Source organism: Stenella coeruleoalba, assembly GCF_951394435.1.
Source record: "Stenella coeruleoalba genome assembly, chromosome: 17".
Taxonomy (NCBI): domain Eukaryota; kingdom Metazoa; phylum Chordata; class Mammalia; order Artiodactyla; family Delphinidae; genus Stenella; species Stenella coeruleoalba.
In genome coordinates this window covers 17,785,112-17,808,069 of record NC_137163.1, presented here as the reverse complement: position 1 = coordinate 17,808,069, position 22,958 = coordinate 17,785,112, and the positions used below count along the sequence as shown (strand labels likewise).

Genomic DNA, 22,958 nt, shown 5'->3' with positions numbered 1-22,958 from the left:
CGCCAATAAAGATGTTAAAAAAAATTTAAGAAAGTATCATCAGTGACTTACTTCATCTGGGAAAAGATGCAACCTCTGCATCAGAGTTCTTCGGTGAAGGTTTTTTGGCAGCATGCCATAAATAGCTAGTTTAACAATCTGAAAAACAGATACACGGGGGACTCAATAAGAAAAATGTGCTGGGGATATAAACACAATAAGAGATAGTGATGAAAACGAGTGGGCTAAGATTCAATGTGAATACGAAAGAAATGAAACTGAGACCTAAGCATATATGTGGCAGTAACAGAAAAGTAACTTTTATTGTTTTGTACATTACTATTTTCTTTCAAATCTGTTTATTTTTATTTAGAAAAGGGACAAAAGGAAGAGATAACAGATAACTTGTTTGTGTGTCAATTTTAGATAGAATAAGAAAAAATTCTTTAAGCTTATACAAGAAACTGTGGCTCAAATAATCTATTACAGGGCTTCCCTGGTGGCACAGTGGTTACGAATCCGCCTGCCAGTGCAGGGGACACGGGTTCCATCCGTGGCCCAGGAAGGTCCCACATGTTGTGGAGCAACTAAGCCCGTGTGCCACAACTACCGAGCCTGCTCTCTAGAACCTGCGAGCCACAACTATTGAAGCCCACGTGCTGCAACTACTGAAGCCTGCGTGCCTAGAGCCCGTGCTCCGCAACAAGAGAAGCCACCGCAGTGAGCAGTCCGCGCACCGCAACGAAGGCCCAAGGCAGCAAAAATAAATAATTTAAAAAATTTATTAAAAAAATAATAACCTATTACATACAGATTAGAGCAGATCCTAGGGAGGCTTAATCTCGTTTCCTCCAGGTGGGAGATCAGGAGGTTTCCAATTCATAAACTGTGCCTGACCATACAGTCACGCGACTGACTCTGTAAGTCACCAATCTGTAACAATGGTAATGGCTAGCATTCACTGAAAACTTACTGTGTGTACAGCGGTCACTGCACTACATTCGTTATCTTGTTTACGATACTAAGGCCAACTTCACAGATGAGGAAACAAATTTAGTGAGGTTACAGAACCGCACCCCGTAATTTCATGTATCTATTAAGTGGTGGTGCTGGATTCAATCCAGGTAGGTTTACTCCCAGAACAGACATACAGGACTTGCAAACACACCTATAATGTGTTTCTCTCTGTAACTTTTCAAGAAGACAAAGTCCCTTCTCCCTGTCATACCCACTCCCAAGACGGCAAACTAACCTTTTCATGATTTACTTTTCCCCTTGTTAAGGTTATCCTCACTGTTGGCCTGAATGTGATTTTATGTATGTTTTGTCAAGAGAAAGGCACGCAGTGTCACCTTGTGCTCCATAATTTCCTGGGGGCCTCCTGGTATACAGTGTATACAAATATACTGCAAAAGCTTCATAAAACTAAGAGACATTTGGAGAGTCAAACTGATTTTTTCCATCTGTACTCATATTTCAAGGATATCATTTGGCATGTATGAAACTAAACCCATTAAAACAATACACATTGGAATAGGATTGCACTATAAGAGGATTTCCTGATCTTTTTATTTTCTCATCACATCAGACTACCTCACTATGTACTAAAGCTAATGGCATCCCATATATATTTTCCATCTATTTTCTGTGTTAGTGCTGTTGAGACTTTATGTTCTGGAGACTATTTAAATACAGACTTACATTGTTAAAATTAAAAGCAATTAGAAATTCAGTTCCTGAATCACATAAGCCACATTTCAAGTGGTCAGACAAAGAACATTTCCATCATAGCAGAAATTTCTCTTGGGCAGCACTGATATTAGTCTTTAAAATTTTTAATGTTTTAAAAGTCTTTAGTAGAAAGTGACAATGTTAAGACTACTCAGCATCTTGTCTGGATAAGCAAGTCATTGTATCTTCTGTCATTATATCATCCTAACAGCAATTTTGTTGCATTAGCAGGGTTACTTGGTATTTGGTTTTCATGTTCTTAAAAACATTTAGTTGTATTTACTTGAATTAACAAGTTGGTATTTTTAAAATATGCCCTATTAAAAAATGCAAACATAACACTCAAATTAGAGAAAGCTGGAAAGTATGAAAGGGTTACAAGCTGCCAGGTGAGCGAAAAAGGGGATGACAGACATACAAATATACATACCCCAAAAAATAAATGTGACACAACTTGCATATGCAATGAAGTAATTCTAGCTGTATAGACTTAAGCATAAACTCTAAGGAATTCAGAAAGTGAGAAAGATAGAACAAGGTAAGGTTAATAAGTATTAAATACTTTCCTCATCTAATGTGTAACCCAGGCATGTGACATTTGTTTCACATAAAGTATCTTTATAAACTATAGGAGAGGGAATAAACATAAGAAAGGAACCATATTAGAAGAAAAATACAAGAACACAGAGACTCCTAAGGAAACTAAAATGTATGACAGAGGGAGAAAGGATATAAGGAAAGGGCTGAATCAATATATTTATTTGAGTTTAGAATTAGTGATCTTCTATGTAATTATAAAAATATATTGAAATATTTAAAAGCCTACTATTTAAATATGTTAATCAATGTACTTTACAAGTAATATTCCAAGATCGTACTAATAATCAGAAAGATGCTTCATGAAACAAATTCTCCTAAAAGCCACATATACCAAGTACTGATAAGCAAATTATGTCTGCTGGAAGAAGACCTACTGTTCCAGAAAAACACTGAGTGTTTCAATTGGAAGTAAAATAACTTACCTCTTCGTTAACATGTCAGTCTTTTTAGAAACACAATCAAAATTAAGACTTAAAAAAAAAATTAAGATCTTTTAATGAGGTAAAAATTCAAATGGATTTAACTCTAAATATTTTCCAAGCCGTCACCAAACATTTTGCAATGCATTTCAATCTTTGTTCATAAAAAATAATTTGAAACAATTTCTACAAATGTTATCCAAAGCCAAATTCTTAACATCAAAAGTTGGACTATACTGCCTCCTAGTGTATAGTTGGCATACCTGAATAAACTAGAAACTAATTTTAAAAACATTGAAACATATTTATAAGTATTAAAACTATAATTTGTTGTAAAAGTTGTAGTATATATTACCAGTAGCCCTAACAACTTTTTACTATTATATGCAATCCATATTAATAGTCAAAATAGGATATTTTATTTTGACCCGTGACAATCTAAAGACACATGAATTATAAAGCAGAACATTAAATATTTCTTAAGAAGCAATTTCTGAGCATGTTTTTATAATTATGAAAAGTAAAAATAAACAGTAAAGCATGTAACGTCTAAATGCCATGTCAGACCTTATAATAATAAACATGCCCTTCCCCACCACCACCTTAGCCAAGAAAATTATAGGCAGTACAACACCAAACAAATGGTTGCATCCTGACAATAGACATTTATTTTTATTCACCATTTTAGGGAAGTAAAAAGGAGTGTCTTCACAGTCTAACACTTTGCTCATTTAAGTAAAAAGCTAAAACAGGTCCCAATGGGGAAAATGCTACCAAATCTAGGAGTACAGTTTAAAGACTAGGTTATCAAGAGTTAAGGAAGAAAAAATAAAACTGTGAAATGGCAAAAGGAGGATCTGCTTTTAGCAATACTGAGGACAAGCATTTGGATTAGAAATTTCTCCCAGTATATAACTCTAATGATAACATAATAAACATTAGTGAAGTTAACAGTATTGCTTTTTAAATCTTTTTAAAAGCATGGGACTGACTAGAGGCCAAAAGTAAAAGAAAGGACAAAAGAGTCCTAGGGCTGGCATTGGCCTTGAGGGCATCAGTTTAGTGCAGGGCTTGGGTTTTACAGGACTATGACTTTGGGGTTAGGAGGTAGGATCAAGATGACCTCATAAACCCAGCTTCTCAACAGAAAGGCAATACTCAGGGTGCTGAGTGAGGAAATGAAAAAACAAAAGTCTTTCCTGACAGATAACTGCTAAACTATGAACCTGACCTTACAAGGCCCCAAATTCACCCTTTTTATGGGGACCAAAATCCAGGGGTCGAAAGTATAGCTTAAAGAGGTCTTAGGATGCCATATATATACATATATATATAGGTATATACGTATATATGGCCCCATGTACCTGCCAGAAGCTAAGTAAATCTTTTTTGAAGAAATTCATTTTTAACGTAGGTCTCAAAAATTCCCAGAGATGAAGTTCCAAGGTACATATACTTTCCAAGTATCCTGAACAGAAACAATAAATTGCAAACCCACAAAGACCACAAATATCAGAATCAGACATAAATGCTAAGAATTACGTTTAATATCTTTAAAGAAATATAAGAGGGAACCAAAGTATGACAAAGGGAACAGAAGACTGTCAAAACCGACCAGCAAATTTGAAAAAGAAACAAACAGTAAAAGCTTCAAGAAAAGGAAAAAAATACAATAATTGAAGTAATTTGTATATGTATGTATAATCTGATTTCCAAAGGGAAAGGACAGAGAATAAAGGGAGCCGATATTAGAAGATACATAGAAGAGCTGACGAATTTTCGGAAGACACCAATCCGCAAGCAAAACAATGACAAAGCCCAAAAAGAAACATATAAAAACCAAAGTCGACGAAAAGATCTTAAAAGTATTCAGAAAGAAAAGACAGAATACACATAAAGAAACAATTAAAGTGACATCTGATATCAACAGTAATAACGGACACTAAAATCTATGTGAATCATAGTTTCAAAAAGCTGAGAGAAAAAAATCGGTAATCCTAGAATTGCATATAAAAGCAAAACTATCTTTCAAGAATGAAGGCAAAAATATAGCTTCAGACAGAAAAGGAGAGTTCACTATTCAGAATGTTATGATAGGAATGTCAACAAGAAGTTCTTCGAGGAGAAGGACATTGATCCCAGTTACAAGAAGCGATCGTAAGCAAAGAAGACCATAAAGAATCAGTAACAGTATAAGACAATAACAAGAATGCTGAATTTTAAGAGTTTTTAAAAATCTTGAACAGAGAAAACATACAGGTTGAAAGGGAGAATAGGTATTAATAATCTTCTAGGGGCCTTGATTTGATTTTGAGGAAAGTAAAGATATTGATTAATCCTAGACTTCTAATAAGCAAACTCAGTCAATCCAAAAGAAGGCAAGAAAGAAGGGGATAAAAAAGAAAATAAAATCTAGCTCAGTAAATTAAACTGTAAAATGAAATATGAGGCAAACAAAATTAAAAAATTGGCTGATATAGCTATATTAATATATAAAAAGAACAGACCTTAAGTTGAAAAGCATTATTGGAGATAAAGAGAGTCAGTATATACCTTGATCAATTCCTTAAGAAGATTATAATCCCAAACTTAAGTTAATTCATCTCACACTAAATCTTCAAAACATACAGAACAAAAAAACAAAAAACTGACAGAACTACAAAGAAAAATTAATAAATCCACAACTGAGATTTTAACATAACTCAGGTAATCAGTAAATCAAGTGAACAACAACAACGAAAAAGTCAGTGAGAATTTAAGATTGGAACAACATACCTAGCATATTTGATATAATGGAAAATAAACATATATACACACATACAAACATACATCTGTCTCCCCCAAACATTTTCAGCAATCATATCATATTCTAGGTGATCATGCAGATGTTAAGAAATTAAAAAGAAAAGCATCAAAATTCTTTGATTAAATGCAAAACATACTAATTAAAAACATATAGAATTGAATGATAACGAAATAATACCTATCAAAACTTGTGTGATATAATAAAAAATACTATAAACTTACTGCCACTGGATCCTTCTGGTGAAGCTGAGCAGCTGTTACTTGTCTAAATCCACCTGGGTAGCTATTAAAAGAAACAAAGACATTAAAATTGGGAGTAGGCTATGGTACAGTATTCTTGAAATGAACATTCTTTTATAATATGAAAACTATTTTTATTATGAAATTATACTTGTTTCTCGAAACTATGCTGTTCATCAATGTCTTAAAAATTAAGCAGTAACCTATGCTATTTGAAATGCTATTCTCTTAAGTGGTCAAATTAGCAATCATTATTTCATAAAAAGTTCCACATCTTAGAAAATCTCTTGGCTAACTATTTATATTTCTACTGGAAGTTAAAAGTTATTCATCATTCATTCATTCACTCATTCAGTCAAACATTTTTATCACTGCTTAGTTTATCACTATTTGAATTAAAAAAAAAAAAGCAAAGTGCCAGAATGTTTCACATTCCCTGACAAATCAGACAAAGTGAATAAGCTAGGGGTCAGGTTTGGAGAAAACAGTGGTAGACTACTTGGTTCTGAAGGCAAGTTAATACTCTAAACAAGTCGTGCTCCTGTTTCCTATTAACAGGAAGTCATGTGTTGGTTCTAAGTAATAAAATATTTCATTGTGTTCAGATCAAAATTATATATAAAATGTAGATTAAAAAAAATATTTGGGATAGTACTGAGGGCATCTTGGTAACTTGAATACCCCAGATCCAGGTCTGGAATCTAGGTTTTGCCAGTGGCTACCAGTATAATATTAGGCAACTCATTTCATCTCTTTATGTATGAGTTTGCTCATATAAGGAAAATGATAATATCTGCCCCATCTACCTTTCAAGATTTTTATCAGAGTCAAGTGACAGTGCTTAAGAAATTTAAAACAAAAACAACATACAGATGCAAGGTTTTATTACACTGAATGGTAATGATTTTTGAGGAAGGGAAAAATAAAATGTAAAGGCAATAGACTGCAAGAAAAATGTAAGGTTACCTAAATATGATTCCTTTTATAAGTTTCTTTCAACAAGACTTGAAAACTTTTTAAAGATGATTTAGAGAAACACGTTTTAGGAATAAAACTTAAGAAAGCAAATTTAGAAATTTGCTGAGAAAGATGGATAATTTTCAAACTCATGCTCTTTCATTTGCTTCATGGAATTTCAGCCTCAAAAAAAGAAATACCTGTCTAGACTTCTATTCCTGTATTCTTTCTCTCCAGGAAAAAAATACTTTATGTTTTATCACATTGTTATCTTGTATTTTCATATTTCTTTCCCAATTACCTGGAAATTTTATAAAACTTGGTTTGTATATAGAGATTTACCAACAGTAAAAATTACTAAAGATGGATGTGAATTCATTTTTGTTACATTAAATAAAGAGTTCATGAAAGTGTTTAAGTGTAGGAATGGGCAAAGGCTGGCTAATGGAAGCAAAAAAGTTATCCCAAGCATTTAAGACCTACTTGTGCAAGAGAGGAAAAGAAACAGATGGGAATATCAAAGTCTGCCTGTCTAAGATGAAGGTGCACTTGGAAATAAAAAATAATAATTTTGATCAAGAATGAAAAGCCAACATTTTTAATCATATCTTGCATGATACTGAAGAAGGTATGCTTAACTAAATTTGTACATGACCTGAAACTGAGGGGTTAACTGACACATTACATGACATAATCAACATCTCAAAAGATCCTAGAAGGCCAGAGATACAATTTACATGGAGTAAACTTAAGGTACTACAGTTGATTAGAATGCAACTAAAATACACAGGAAGGAGGATACATGGTTGAACAGCAGCATGTTTGAAAAAGACCTATAAGTTTTAACTGATGGTGAACTCAATGTAGCACATAGTGATATGGCCTTGAAGAAAAGTTCTACTACAATAGAAGATTGCATAACTGAAAGATGGTGGAGTCACATTATACCAGAAAACCACTAAAACACAGCCAGGTGAGTGTATTTAGTTAAGAAAGATACTGATAAGCAGTGATTGCACCCAGAGAACAGTGACCAAGGTATAATGGAGATAAGACATCTGAATGGAAGCCATAAAAAGAACTTTGAAGGAACTACAGGTGTTTAGTCTAGAGAAAAGACAGATCAGTGGGTACTTGCTGATCATTGTCTCAAAACTATCTGAAGGATGTCATGTGGAAGATATAATTTTACACTGTCCAAAAAAGGACTAAGACCATTCTGAAAGCTAGAGGAAAACAGATGATGACTCAAGAGCATTGAGATCTTTCTAAAATTTAGACCACATCAAAGGCAGAATGAATGGGCTGCCTCATGAGCTAGGAGATAGCTACTATTCAGATAGGCAGACCTATAACTTGAAAGGCATGTTGTGGAGATTTTAGGTATCTTCCAAACTTGGGATTTCACTCACCATTCTTTCAATATCTCATGTGCTTTTAGAAGTTCAAGATGGTTCTGGAAACAGCAGTAAGATGAATTATAGGAAACAGAAAGAAAGAAGTGAGAAGACTGACTAAAAAATGGGAAGAATCTAGATCAGAGAGGTTATATGAAAAGCTTCCAGGAAAAACGAATATTCTCAGGTAATCATGAGTATTTGGTACAGTATTGCAGTTTTTTTGATTGAGTAAATCATACATGTGGCATGAACAAAATTGGTATTTTCTTAAATTTCGAAAAAACCTTTTTTCTTTTAAATAAGACCAATAATATTCTTAAAGTAATATATTCAACTGCCTATCTTCCCTGACAAAAGCATTATCTTACCCAGTATGTGAGGAGTATACTTTTTGTTCCCATTTGTTTCCAGAAAATGCAATGTGCCTTGTGTTCATTATGACAACATGATCTCCACAGTCACCTAGATTTAAAAAGAACAAAGAAAAAAAAAAAGATTTTATATGAAAATTCTTGACTTTAAGAAAAAGTGAGCTTGGTTTTTTATAAAGCTTATCAAAGTCCAAAAAACACATCAAAAAATATAAAGCAAGTCACAGTGCAACATCAAAATCATTGAATAGATTTATGTTTCTCTTTCACATAACATCTAAGCATCGAAAGAGTTGGCTGGACAGTTGGAAAATCTCAACACTGGAAGGTAAAAGAGAATTCAATAAAGATGCCAGTAACAATGACACATCTTTTAAAGGCAAACTACTGTTACTCCTATTTTCTCTGCCGATCAATAATTACACTTCATTAAAATGTACTATTAATTACACTTCACCACTTTTAAATATCTCATACAAATTTTCCCTTAAAAATAAAAGAAAATGAAAACCATATGCATATAGATGAAAAATGGTTTGTTTTACCAACAGGTAAATTGGAAACAAATGTAAAACATCATAATTGATTATTCTTTTCAAATTCAGAGAAAAGAATACTAGGGTCTTATGCTTAACTACTAACCCAAGGTTTTTTTCCAAACACATTTAACTAGTTAAATTTAAACCGCGACTAGAAACTATGAGTACACATATACTTGATGCAACAGATGATCTGAAAATCAAAATATATGTTTTGGATTAATTTTCCAGTGAAAAGTACCCCTAGGCCTGGCTGTTCATCTAAAAAAAAAAAACCTGAGAAGTCAACGTGTAAGTTTTCACAAGTCACTGTACATGACAAAATCAAGTAGTCAGAAACATTTATTAAGTGCCTATTCTAGTAATAGAAAAACAAACTTCAAAAGATTCTTGAAGGTTATCTATTTGAAAAAAATCACCACTGAAAAAATAAGTATAAATAAGTACAGTATCTCAAAACTGAAGATTACATTATAAGAGTCTACGCAGAGCTTGAATGTGAGTGACAGAATTTTCAGTGAGAAGTTCATAGTTTATATAAGGCAAGGGTAAAGGAAAGAGGATAAAGCAGGTGAGTTTTCTTCATTAGCGTGTAAGGGAATCCAGGGGTGGGAAGGAAAGATCTGGGAATGGGAAGCTTGCTGTTAGCTGGTTGAAAAGGAAAGTTTGACTATTTGGCAAATTAAGTGACTAAAGTTCCCAAAAGTGACCCATGGTGGACTACTAAGGCAGTTGGGCAAATGAACCTGAAGAACAAATTAAGAGGGTGAGAAGATGCCTACACAGTCCCAAATAATGCCGAAATTACACTAGCTTTCAACCAGACACTTAGAGTTGAAGAAGCTAAGGCTTGTTAAGATTAAGTGATTTGTCAAAGCTCACAACAAGGTATTTAACTCCCTGTTCAGGCTCTTTCTGTGACACCTATTTGGAGGAAAAATGGAATCTTTAACTTTCTAATAAACCTGAATTTATTTTTTAAATGTTGTTTAAGCTTTAAATATGCAAAAAGCATTTTGCGCCATTCAAAACACATTTTTACTTCAAAAAGGATCTCAAGGGACATTAGAAAGAATACCACAAATCAGTTGACAATCGTGTTCTTTCAGCTCTAAGGTATGAACATCTAATCTGGGAAAAATTATTCTCCCTTAATAACTTATGCCAAATCTCTACTGTATTTAATAATTCTTAGAAGCACTTCTCCACTGTCTCTAATTAAAACCAACCAGCAATTAAATCTTTTTTAACTGCACTAGGTATTAAAACAAAAGCCAATATTATGATTAAAGCCTAAAATCCTGGATACAGTGCAATCATTTCTATCTAAATTTCTGTTAATCCAAATAAATAGATATATGTCATTTTAAAATTTTAATTGAAACATTTTACATTTTACAATATGCACCAAATACATATAAATTGGAACTCTACTGCCTGATCAAGAGATGGTAGACGTTAATTAATATCTTTCAAACTTAAAAACTTTTTTTAAAAGTTAAAGTTTAGTAATAAGCAATTTTTAGAAAAAGGAATTGAGTTTATTTACAAAAATTTATCAACTTAGATTTCTGACCCTATTTGATTTCTTTTTATAATATTAGGTGCTAAATTAAATGGCCAAATAAAATTCAAACTAATTCAATCAAAGGGAAAACTCAAAGGTTTATGTCAGGGAATCTAAGGTCTCCTTCATCCAGTGCAACACTGCTTTTACATATTGGGTCTCCTTACAAGATTCGGTTTGAGAAACGTTTGAAAAATAGCTGTTCCAATTTAGTAAGCAACAAAGGTTGGCTTTGGCCTTTATGTTTGTTTCCAGCCTTGAAGGACAAATGTCCAAATGCCTACTTCAACGTTTTTTTAGCATCCCTGAAATTCTGAAGGGCTAATGTGACAGAGGATCATGTAAGTTACCACAAAATCTACTGAGTGTAAAGAAGTTGTGAGAGGAACAAGGTGTGTTGTTCAAATTTATGATAATATGTAAATATTCCTTTTAAAAGAGGCATGCATTCTACATATAACATGGCGCAAAAGCTTCAGTGCTTTGTACAATGATATTCTAGGAGTGAGATGAAGAATAAATGTGCGATTAAGACTGTAAAATTTAAACGACGCAGAGTTAACATTTGAAATAGACTGACGCAACTGAATAGTAAGAGAGAAACATACATTAGCTGTGTAACTTTAAGAAGAGCATTCTAAACTTTTTTTTTCTAACAAATCCTTAAAAGATTTAAATAAATAATGCAAGGCAGAATACTAGTGAATACTAGACTAGTGAATCGTTAGAATTGTTTGGTGTGCTAACATTCATAACATTAACCTTTAAGAACTGTGTGAAACTTTCGTTTGATTTCATTCCATGTGCACCAGAAGTATTTTAAGATGATCTAATAACTTTAGATAATGCTTAAGAAAGGTTTCCCTTTGCTTCTTTTAAATGCTCATATGGTTCTCCTTAACTGATTAATTTGTAGGCAGTGAAAAGAATGGAATCCTCAAGAAGAATAAGGCACAATCCAAAAATCACCAAGTGGCCTTCCTTTTCCTGTATCAGTGAAAAGCAAACATGTTCAAAGAGCTCCCAAGTCTCCCATTCAGGAGGGCAGCTCTAATCAGAAGGAGAAGGGAGTGCCTATAAAATAGTTCAAATATTGTATACATTATGTATCTGAACATACATACAGGTCCATGGACTTTGTGAGATGCTGTGGCAAACCAACGTTCCACTTATAAGGTTATTTTTTTATGGAAACTGTGGTCTGGGTCAAGATCAAGATGATCTGGAGTTAGGAGTTAGTTAAGAATGCCCTCCTTTCACAGAATTTGGGAGCAGGTGGAATCAGTAGTAGCCACCTAATTCTTCTTAAAGTGTAGCACTTATCTGTCCACTGAATTAAAGTTCTGCTTCCTTACAAGCACGTCATTACTGCAAAAGTATTCCTTAAGTACTGATGAATAAGCGTGCTGCTAGAACACCAGAGGAGCTTTTGGGGCTGCCTGTCGGCCATCCTTCCCTGGTAATGGAGAATAGCTTTTCTATGAAATTAGAAATTTACTTCTTAAAGAATGAATTGCATTTTTGTTTCACTATATTTAATATTTGTTTTTTATCAGCAAAACTTTGGACTTTTCATGTCCATAAGATGTCACTAAAATCAAAACAAACTGCACGCAATTTTCAATTTACAAATATGTTGTTTTAAGTTTTTACTAACATATACTGGGTATGTTTCATGTGTTCATAATCACTGTAAACATGTTTATTTGAAAACTGGAATACAATTTCCCAGAAAAACAATATGACAAACGATGGCCATATATACAGGAAGGGCTATAAAAGTTAATATTTAGGTGTGATAATGGCGTTTGGGTTACATAGGAGAATATCTTTGTTCTTGGGCGACATATGCTGAAATATTTAGGGGGAGGTATAATGATATCTGTAATTTATTTTCAAATCGTTGAGTAAAAAATATGATAAAATATTAATAATTGGGTAATCTAGGTGGCTGGTATAGAGAAATTCACTGTACTACTCTTTGAACTTTTCTGAAAATGTGAACATTTTTATAATAAAAGTTAGAAAGAAGTAAAGGACAAACAACTCAGTGGAAAAATGGGAAAAAGAAACGCATAGACCTTTTACAAAATGGGAAATGACAAAAGGCCAATAAACAAATGAAAAGATTCTCAGCTCCATGTGCAATCAGGAAAATGCAAATTTAAACCACAAAGAAAGAGCATCTCCCATTTACTAGAGTAGTCAGAACTAAAAAGAACGACAACATCAATGTTACTGAGATGAGGAATAATGAAAACACCTGCATATAAAGACTAACTAGGTTCCCATTTTCAACCCAGTAATTCCTGTCCTACAGACAGACCTCAGAGAAACTCTTCCACATGTGCCCTGGGAAAAAGGTCCAAGAATACTGATAGCAATGTTGTTTGTAACGGCAAAAAAGAGGAAAACAACCCAAATGCTGAGTGTATGGGTATTCATTTCACCACCATTATTATTAATTTTCTTTAAAATATTATCTATATTCATATATAGGTAGAGGAATACATCTCTATCTATCTAAATATATCTTTGTATATTTCATGTTTCAAAATAAAGTTTAAACTATGATCAACTACAAAAAATGCTGTTGACAGGTGAGGCAAGATGAAGAGTAAGAACTGATACTTGGATCTTACAGGGAAGTCCCGCCCCCAACAGGTTTTTAACAAGAATGGAATAAGGGATCCTCAGTAAAAAAGAGATCCTTAAAACAGCCCAGGGCTTCCCTGGTGGCGCAGTGGTTTAGAATCTGCCTGCCAATGCACGGGACACAGGTTCGAGCCCTGGTCCCGGAAGATCCCACATGCCGTGGAGCAACTAAGCCCGTGCGCCACAACTATTGAGCCTGTGCTCTAGAACCCGTGAGCCACAACTACTGAGCCCACATGCCACAACTACTGAAGCCCACGTGCCTAGGGCCTGTGCTCCGCAGCAAGAGAAGCCACCGCAATGAGAAGCCCACGCACCGCAAGAAAGAGTAGCCCCCATTCGCCACAGCTAGAGAAAGCCTGCGCGCAGCAACAAAGACCCAACACAACCAAAAATAAAAAAAAAATAAAAAAAACAGCCCAGTCAAACATCTTCAAAATTCTATCCTGACATGAAAACTGTGATTACCAACAACAGGTCTAAAATGATACTCACTCAGTTGATGGTACACAGGCTTATGCAATCCTTGAAGTTTAACTGATGCCAGGGCAGCAAGTTTGCCAGGGGGCTGCATTTTCCCATCTAAGAGATACCAAACTCGAGCAAAAGTGGCCCATTGCTTGAAAAGACAGAAGAGGAAACAAAGAAAATTCTAATTAAATGGAAACAGCTGAGTTTGCTATTATATACCATCACACATAATCTACAGTTAACATCAATAATTATTATGAAAAAAGATCCTATCACTAAATAATTTTTTTGTTTTGTTCTCATTTCTATCTCTGGAAAAGGGGGATCTGTTCTCATTACTCTGCAAAGATTAACACAGTGATCTTTCCTGCTTGCTTTTCTATTAGCAATATGGGTTATGCTCTTTTTAAAAACATTCCAAAGATATTATTTCCCTTTACATTATGACTTATATTTTTTGTACCGCATAGAATAGAATCTGGAGGGGTCACAAAAAGCTCTTATGAAAGTAGAAGTTGTTTATGAAGGTCTTCAAAAATATTTTGAGATTGGAAGGTACATTAACATTGAAAGATGAGTGGCCAATTATGAACTGAAGACTATTCAGGAGTTTAATTCCAAGGGAGAGTTAAATAGCAGAATGTAGCTGGAAAAGCATAGATGGATGATGTTGAATAAACTTAAATTTTAAAACACTGCCTTAGATAGACATCTTAGGCTGGCTCAGGACTAAACCGCTGTCTTTGTGTCCATCACTGCCTTCAAACTCTAAGAAAAGCACAGGCCAGAAAGATCTTGATCAGATGCTTTCTCCATGGATATACACAAGCAGCCAAACAGTGCTGGAAAAAGTACAACTAGGCTCTCTGGTTTTATCTTAAATTTAATTATCACAAATTTCAAATCAGCTTATAAAACTGCTTACCAATCTGCTGTTTTCCTGTTCTCATTCTTCTAGTCTCTACCCCATTCCCCTTTTATATCTTTTGTCAAGTTTATTTCATATATTTTGATGCCATTGTAAATGGTATTGTATTTTTAATTTAAATTTCTGATTGTTGCTAGTACATAGAAATGCACTACATTTTTGTATTTTGGTCTTGTATCCTGCAACCTTGCTAAACTCATTTATCAGTTCTAGTAACTTTTTGTAAATTCCAGTTTTTACATAGATGATCATGTCCTTTGCAAATAAGCTTCTAGCCCATATACTTTCCCTCTCTCAGCTTATGCACTAAAAAAAAAAAAAAATTCAATTCAATTGTCTACAGGACAATCTTGTTTCTTCAATAAACTGTAAGAAAAAAAGACAGGAAAAGGAACCTATTATTAAGAGAGACATAAAAAAAATAGCAACTTATTGCTACTTTGGATCCTAATCCAAAGGAAGAAACCGTAAAAATATTACATATTTATATAATATACATGATATGTGTGAGAAAATTGGAAACTTGAACACATACTGGATATTTGATGATACTAAGGAATTGCTGTTAAATTTCCATTTAGCTTTGATAAATGGTAATGGGATTTTTAAAAAAAATCCTTATCTTGTAAAGAACATATTGAAATATTTACTGATGAAATAATATGAGTCTGAGATTTACCTCAAATTCATAAGTAAGAGAAATAAATGAATGGGGGTACAGATTAAATGATATTGGCTGTGAGATTTTGAAATTGGGTGATATCTACTTTTATGTATGATTAAAATTATCCATAAAAAAAACAAACGCCTGACCTCCCTTCCCTACCAGCGACTGCCTCATTTCTTTCCTCTTCTTTGTAGCAAACTCTTGCAAAGAGTTGTCTTTACTTTAATTTGTCTCTCCTCATTCTCTCTTCAACCTACTCCACCCTGCCTTTTATCTTCCCACACCATCACCAGCACACTACTGCCTGCCAAGTTTACCATGACCTTCACATTACTAAATCCACTGGTCAATTCTAAGTCTTTGACACAGTTGATCATTCCCCTCTCCCGGGTATTCTTTCTTCACTTGATTTCCAGGACACCATCCTCTATTGCTTTGTTTTGTTTTGTTTTCCTATCATGCTAGTTCTCTCTTTCTCTTGCCTCTGAAATGTTGAAATGTTCCAGAACTGTTCTTGGTCCTCCTCTCTTCTCTTTACACATTTCCACACAGGCTTCATCCAGACCCATAACTTTAAATGCCATTTGTATGTTTATGATTCCCTAATTTACATCTCCAGCCTGGACCTCTTTCCTGAACTCTACACTTGCATTCAATTGCCCACCTGGCATATACACTACAGTGCTTCTTAAACCATATGCAGCAGAAGACTAGTTTTTCCCCAATCCACTGCAGACCAATACCTGATAGAAAAAACAAAACAAAAAACAAAACTTTTGATAAAACAATTACAATACTGCCACAATGTCAAATTGCTACAGTTTTGTTGCGGAGCACTGGCTCCAGACGCGCAGGCTCAGCGGCCATGGCTCACAGGCCCAGCCGCTCCGCGGCATGTGGGATCTTCCCGGACCGGGGCACGAACCCGTGTCCCCTGCATCGATAGGCGGACTCTCAACCACTGCGCCACCAGGGAAGCCCTGCTACAGTTTTTTAATGTTTAATTTTACTTCCTGTATTTACCTCATTAGGGACAGGTAACAAACAGTCCAAGGAAGGAATCACACTTGGAGCAGGACTAGAGTAAGAGGCGGCTTAGGCCGACTCCTGCTCTTCCTCCTGAAATCTGCTTCAATCTCAGCCTTGCCTATCTCAGTTGATGGAACGTTCTTCCGGTTGTTGAAACAAAAAACCCTGGAATAATCCTTGTTTTTTCTTTTGCTGTCGGCGCACATACAGTCCTGCAGGAAATCCTGTTGGCTCCACCTTAAAACGGAACGTGACCACTTTTCAATACTACACAGTTACTAAGTCTGGTTTGTGCCACCATCATGTCTAGCCGGGATTATTTCAATAGCCTCCAAACAGATTCTTTGGTTCTCTTCTCCACCAATCCCCATCTCTGTACAGTCTACTCTCGACTCAGCAGTCGGAATGCTCCTTTTAACACTTAAGCGAGATCATGTTACTCCCCTTATTTTGCTCAGTAAATCAAACTCTTACAATAGTCTACAATGCCCTATATGATCCAGCTTATTACCTCTCTGACCTTCCCTCCTTCTTCCCGAGGCGGGGGGGGGGGGGGGGGGGAGAAACACGAGAGGGGTTGGCTGAAAAGGGGAGGGTAGGAGTACCAAGAAAACGACAGCAAGTGGTGGTCAGAATCACCACCCTTTGTGCTTCACCGAAGCATCTCCTGGCCCAAGGACCCGGCTTCCCATCCTACTCAGCTTCACTAAATCCGACCTCCTTCTGTCAGCGTAATGAATGCCATCGAGCTACAAGAGTCCGATCTCACCTGGGGCGCCCTAGAAAAACTCGACATGTTTCCCCAGTAGCAGGACAGTCCTTTTTCCAGGATCCAAGACCTGTCCCGCAGCATCAAGGGCCCGGCGGGAAACGCATGCAGCCGAACATGTCGGATCCTGGACAAGCCAGCACTCGTCTGCTTCTCTGCTTTTCCTGCATCTCCTCCAATCTTGCCACCGTAGCAGCTTCGTCATGAAGGGAGGAAATGATCTAGTTATTGAGAGGATAACCCCCGAAAGTAACTCGCTTGCTGGAAAAGCTGCGGAAAACCAATGGAGGGCACACAGTTTCCAGCCGACCTAAGTAGAAGGAACCGGAAGTGCGTCAGTAGCGCGGGCCTGTTTGGATGTGGAAGCAGAGACCTGAAACGGGGCCTCAGCCCTGAGAGATGGATCGGTACCTACTCCTAGTGATCTGGGAGGAAGAAAAAGTCCCGTCGGTGGCGAGTGCGGTGGCGGAGCATGGGCCAGGGGCTTCGTCCTCTGAGGGTACCGAGAAACAGCCAGGTAAGCGCTGGGCTGAGAAAGAGCGGGAACGGCTTGCAGGGAGGAGAAAAAAATTGTGATCAAGTTCTGCCGGAGTGACCTGTATGGAGTTGTCCCAGGAAGCTGTGATTCTATCTGGGATCGACCTGGTAAGGGCTGATAAAAATATTTTCTCCGTAGAAAAAATAGGGACAAAATTGTGGATGTAAGATTCCAGCGCTCATAAGTTTCCGACACAGTAAATATTTAACTGTATAAATTCCCTACGCCTTGGAAATGGAATTTCTGTTCTTTGGACATATATGCATTCAATAGGTAGTTCTGCCTCCTGTGTTCCAAATGCAGGTAATACAGAAAGGAACAAGATGGAAAAGGATCTTACTCTCCTAGAGTTTACATCCTAACGGGAGGAGACGTTCCACACGTAAACTAAGTTAAAAAACAAATTATAGGGCTTCCCTGGTGGCGCAGTGGTTGGGGGTCCGCCTGCCGATGCAGGGGACGCGGGTTCGTGCCCCGGTGCGGGAGAGTCCCGCATGCCGCGGAGCGGCTGGGCCCGTAGGCCATGGCCGCTGGGCCTGCGCGTCCGGAGCCTGTGCTCCGCGGCGGGAGTGGGCCGCAGCGGTGAGAGGCCCGCGTACCGCAAAAAAAACAAAACAAATCATAAATTTAAGACAATTACGACCGTTTGAGAATGCACAGCTTTTTGGTGCTCCTGTCTAGAATCTGTATTGCATTTTTTTTTAAGTTTTTTTTTCTTTTTTGCGGTATGCGGGCCTCTCACTGTTGTGGCCTCTCCCGTTGCGGAGCACAGGCTCCGGACGCACAGGCTCAGCGGCCATGGCTCACGGGCCCAGCCGCTCTGCGGCATGTGGGATCTTCCCGGACCGGGGCACGAACCCGTGTCCCCTTCATCAGCAGGCAGACTCTCAACCACTGTGCCACCAGGGAAGCCCTGTATTGCATTTTATTTAGCTTGTTTTGATAAAGCGGCGCTTTGAGGAGGAAGTGTATGGGGTTGTGTACAGAGTATTGTAACAGGATTTTCCTTCTCCGTTTAAAATTATTCTTTTGGGGGAATTTTGGATTTGTGTTAACTGGCAGGCATGTGCAAACCGGGAGCTTTACCTATTTTCTCTGCTTGCTTTAGATTTATTATATCAAAACTTGAACAGAGTGTAGTTCTTTTATGTACAATATAGTGTACTTGAGAATCTCTGATGATGAAACTGGAATAGGTCTACATTGTGTAACTCTTGAACCCAGTTGACTTAGTTTGTTTTTTTCTTTTTCAGACTTAAGAGCAGCAAATGTTTATCACCTCCTGAAAAGAAGCATTAATGCTTCAATTAATCCAGAAGATAGTACCTTCCCTGGTAAGTAAAACATAAACCCCTCTTTTCACTGGCACAGCATTTGCATTGGAAATAAATTTAATTAATCTCGTCACATGGGAGTCCAAGAAACACTTGTTGACTGTGTACAAGTCACTGGGATAGGGAAGCAATGAAAGAAATACAAAATGGAAAAGATGCTATCCCTCTCTTCCTGATGCTTGGATGTCATAAAGTTGTTATGAAAATTATTTTAGGGTCTCAGTTTGAGTTTTGTTCCCTTTATGAGATTTTCTTGCCCATCTTCAGCTCCATATAAGATAGAGTAATGTGGCATTATAAGGAGGATTTGTGATTTTGTCATGAGTACAAATACATCATTAATCTTATACCCATTTCCTTACCTTTTATTTTTCCATCCTTACCTCTTACTGATTCTTTTAAAAGCACTTCATAATTGTTAAACTCAGTCATCTTTTCTCCATTCTTATCTGCTTTAACTTTTTCAAAGTATTTGACTTTTTTGAAAATAAAATACTCTTTACTTTGTAAAAATCTTTTCTCCTTTGGTTTCTATTGGCATTATACAGATCCATGTATTTACATCTTTGTTAGTTATCCTCTTTTTTTCTTCCTTTTCTTGGCCTCTATCTGAGAGTGTCTTTCAGAGGCTCAGAAAAAAGGAGTTATCAAAACAGGTCTAAAAGCTGAAGGAAGTTTCTGGAGATGTCAGGGAGAGTGTGCTTGTTTTGATACCTTTATAGTTCTCGTGACTGTACAATCTGTTCCTTTCTCTTTCATCAGAGAACCTGTCTCTTGGGTTTCAACTGTCACCTTTGGGAAATTATTTCTAATATCTGTATGCTACCTTAGCCAGTTTGCCAAGTGCTGGTAATACTCATTAATTTTTCAAGTTGGTATAATTTAAGCCAGTACTAGTATTGCAAGAAAGATTTTGATGGACTATGACATGTTCAATTAAGAACATGTGATTAGTTGCCTGTAAGATTGCAAAGCGAAAATATTTTGTAAAAGTTGGATACATGTGTCTGGAACTCCAAAGGAGAGTGAAGCTGGAGAAACAGATTATAGAATCATCAACATATAGATGTCAGTTCAAGCCATGAGAAAGAATGGGATTGTTTTGGATAGTGAGAATAGCAGAAAATCTTGAAATGAATCCCAGTATTTAAAGGAGCTGAACACCAGTTTTTAAAGGAATGAGAAGGAGCAGTGGGAAAGATAGGTTCCACAGAAAGCAAGTGTTTTCGGGAGAAAGTAGTCAAATGTGTCATTTTCGATTCCTTTCTTAGTCTTACGTTGAGAGGTCAAGTACCAACAGGACTAAAAACTGTTAAATTTAGAAACACATTAGTCATTGGTGACTTTGGTAAGTGTAGTTTCAGTGGCATGTTGGAGACAGAAGAACAGATTAAATTGGATTAGAAGGGGAATAGAAAAGGTAAACAGGAAATAGAGACAGTCAAGTGCAGATAGTGCTTTTAGAAAGTTTATCTTCCTGAAGAGTAAAGAAAGAGATATAGTAGTAACTGGAAAAGGTAGGTGAATTTAAAAGTGATTAAAAAAATAATTTGAAAAATACTTGTGCATATTTAAATGCTAATGGGAAGGAAATGACAGAGAAGGAGAGATTGAAGATGCAGGAAAGTCAGTGGCCTGGGGTCCTGGCAGAAGTCTGAGGGATAACCTTGATCAGAAGGGTAGTGCCTCTTACATGTAACCAGGAAGAATGAGGAAAGACCTAATGGGAATGCAGGAAGGGCAATATGTTTGCTGACAGGATGTTATGGGAGTTATAATGGCTTCTGTTTTCTTTATTTTTTTATTTTTAATTTTTAAAATAAATTTATTTATTTATTTTTGGCTATGTTGGGTCTTCGTTGCTGTGCATGCGCTCTCTCTAGTTGCGGTGAGCAGGGGCTACTCTTTGTTGTCGTGCACGGGCTTCTCATTGCAGTGGCTTCTCTTGTTGCAGAGCGCGGGCTCTAGGCCCGTAGGCTTCAGTAGTTGCAGCACATGGGCTCAGTGGTTGCAGCACAGGGGCCCTAGAGTTCGCGGGCTTCAGTGGTTATGGCACGTGTGCTCAGTAGCTGTGGCTCGTGGGCTCTAGAGTGCGGGCTCAGTAGTTGTGGTGCATGGGCTTAGTTGCTCTGCGGCATGTGGGAACTTCCCAGACCAGGGCTCGAACCTGTGTCCCCTGCATTGACAGGCGTATTCTTAACCACTGCACCAGCAGGAAAGCCCGGCTTCTATTTTCTTAAGGAAGTAGGAGGTAAAGTCTTCTGAGATTTTGGCAGTAACTGGTAATAGGCACTTAGCATCATTCTTAGCTTCCATGAGTTCGGCTCAGTTATCACATTTCTCCTTCTCCCTCCTTTGAATACAAATTCTGTAGCTCTAAATTCTTCATCGCTCTTTTGATTCACACCCTGGGGTGACCCTTAATTTTGTATCTTCATGTAATATTCCAGCCTCCAAGAAGAGCATCTTCTTTATCTCTAGGCTGAAGTTACTCTTTAACTCCTCTCTCTTTGGCAAGGCTGAACCAAACCTTCATGGTGTTTGAGGAGGGAACCATTTCCCTTAAAATGACTTGCACGGTTTTGTATTACTCAAGAGTAATCGAGTGGGTGTATTTTTCAACATCTTTATAGTAGAGTTTAGTGTTTGACATGATGATTAATATAATGATGTAGATTTTGAATTGTGATGAACTAAAGCAGAGTATTCATAGCGAGTGAATAATTTTGCTCTTTAGGCAGCTTCTCCTGTTTGAATTTTTAGCAGAGATTTTTAAAGATCCATATTTTTTATATATATATATATAAATTACATAACTCTCTAAGTATGTATGCTATAACATCTGCTTATTTGTGGTATGCCTTTCTTCTAATAAGTATGATTTTGTTTTCAAGGCTGTTTGGTAGGCGGTATACCAGGTTCCAGGAAGTGGTTCTTTGCAGTGCAGGCAATATGTGGATTTTATCAGGTAATATAAATAAGAAAATAGTCACTAGTGAATGTCTTTGTTAATATAAATAATTCCATGAACCCATTATTTAATGCAATCTTTTGCTATATTAGTTTTGTAGTTCTGACTGGGAAGAGATACATTTTGGTGTGGAAAAAGATGAAATTGAAGATGTTCTTCAAAGAAATATCGAAGAATGTTTGAGTGCTGTTGAGTGTTTTGAGGACGAAGATAGTAATAGCAGGGAATCATTATCCTTGGCTGAGTATGCTTATGTACTTTCTATCATGTCTTTAAAATATTTGACATTAGATAGTATTTTAGCTGTGAGAGTGAAGATTTGATATGTTAGCAGCTATCGTGAGGGAATTTTACATAATTCAAATTTTCAACTCTTTGTTTTGGAAGACAGGCAATTTGGGCCTTTTATTTGAATAAAATTCTTTAAAATGCACAAACTGGTATCTGAAAATGTTTAGCTTCTTAAGCTTGCATAATTGCAGGAATCATAAAAATTGATATTTTTATTAATATGTCACTTTCTTGAAGCAAACTTCTGCCTGATGTTATATTTCAAGAGCTTGAATAGAAACTTTATTTAAGGTTAATAACTGGCATTCAAACCACAGTATCATTTTCATTTTGCTGTTTGAGACTGAAATATATGATTTCTTCAATTTATATGTATCTTCAGCATTTCAGGCACCTTTAAAATCCATAGTTTCTGAGGTGTATGTAGATGATTGAATTCACTTTTAGGTTTTTTGAATTGTGGTACAGTATATAAGATGATCCAGGTGATGTGAGTTTTGATAATTTTTTTCTTCATGAAATATACCATCTCTGAACCATAATTCATTCTTGTCATTTCAGTCTTCTGTAATACTTCATTACAAAAAACTCCTTTGTTTATTTTAATATTCAAATATTATACTTCTATAAATTGCTGCAGATTTTCAAATTGTGTTTTCCTGTTTTCAAATCATATTTGTTTATACTGATTAATGAA

The 22,958-nt window shown here is 36.3% G+C and overlaps 2 protein-coding genes across 5 annotated transcripts in view; one reads left to right on the top strand and one right to left on the bottom strand.

Annotated features, from left to right (window-relative positions):
- MRPL13 (mitochondrial ribosomal protein L13) overlaps positions 1-17,211 on the bottom strand; it is a gene marked incomplete at both ends in the record, with an annotated part of 35,452 nt that extends 18,241 nt beyond the window's left edge. The window contains 6 exons of one of the 4 annotated variants that reach the window (XM_079901264.1): positions 52-138; positions 5,757-5,817; positions 8,500-8,593; positions 13,759-13,882; positions 15,994-16,072; positions 16,353-16,693. In XM_079901264.1, the coding sequence (XP_079757390.1) occupies positions 52-138; positions 5,757-5,817; positions 8,500-8,593; positions 13,759-13,837 (321 nt within the window). Of the gene's footprint in view, positions 1-51; positions 139-5,756; positions 5,818-8,499; positions 8,594-13,758; positions 13,883-15,993; positions 16,694-17,127 lie in introns of those variants that run through there. The other 3 variants (XM_079901261.1, XM_079901262.1, XM_079901263.1) reach the window with 3 other exon arrangements.
- A 282-nt stretch (positions 17,212-17,493) lies between these two features.
- The window catches only part of MTBP (MDM2 binding protein), a 72,183-nt gene continuing 66,718 nt past the window's right edge, over positions 17,494-22,958 (top strand). The window contains exons 1-4 of the mRNA XM_079901656.1: positions 17,494-17,644; positions 18,919-18,999; positions 21,894-21,967; positions 22,063-22,214. Of these exons, the coding sequence (XP_079757782.1) occupies positions 17,527-17,644; positions 18,919-18,999; positions 21,894-21,967; positions 22,063-22,214 (425 nt within the window). The 5' untranslated portion in view covers positions 17,494-17,526. The remainder of the gene's footprint in view (positions 17,645-18,918; positions 19,000-21,893; positions 21,968-22,062; positions 22,215-22,958) is intronic.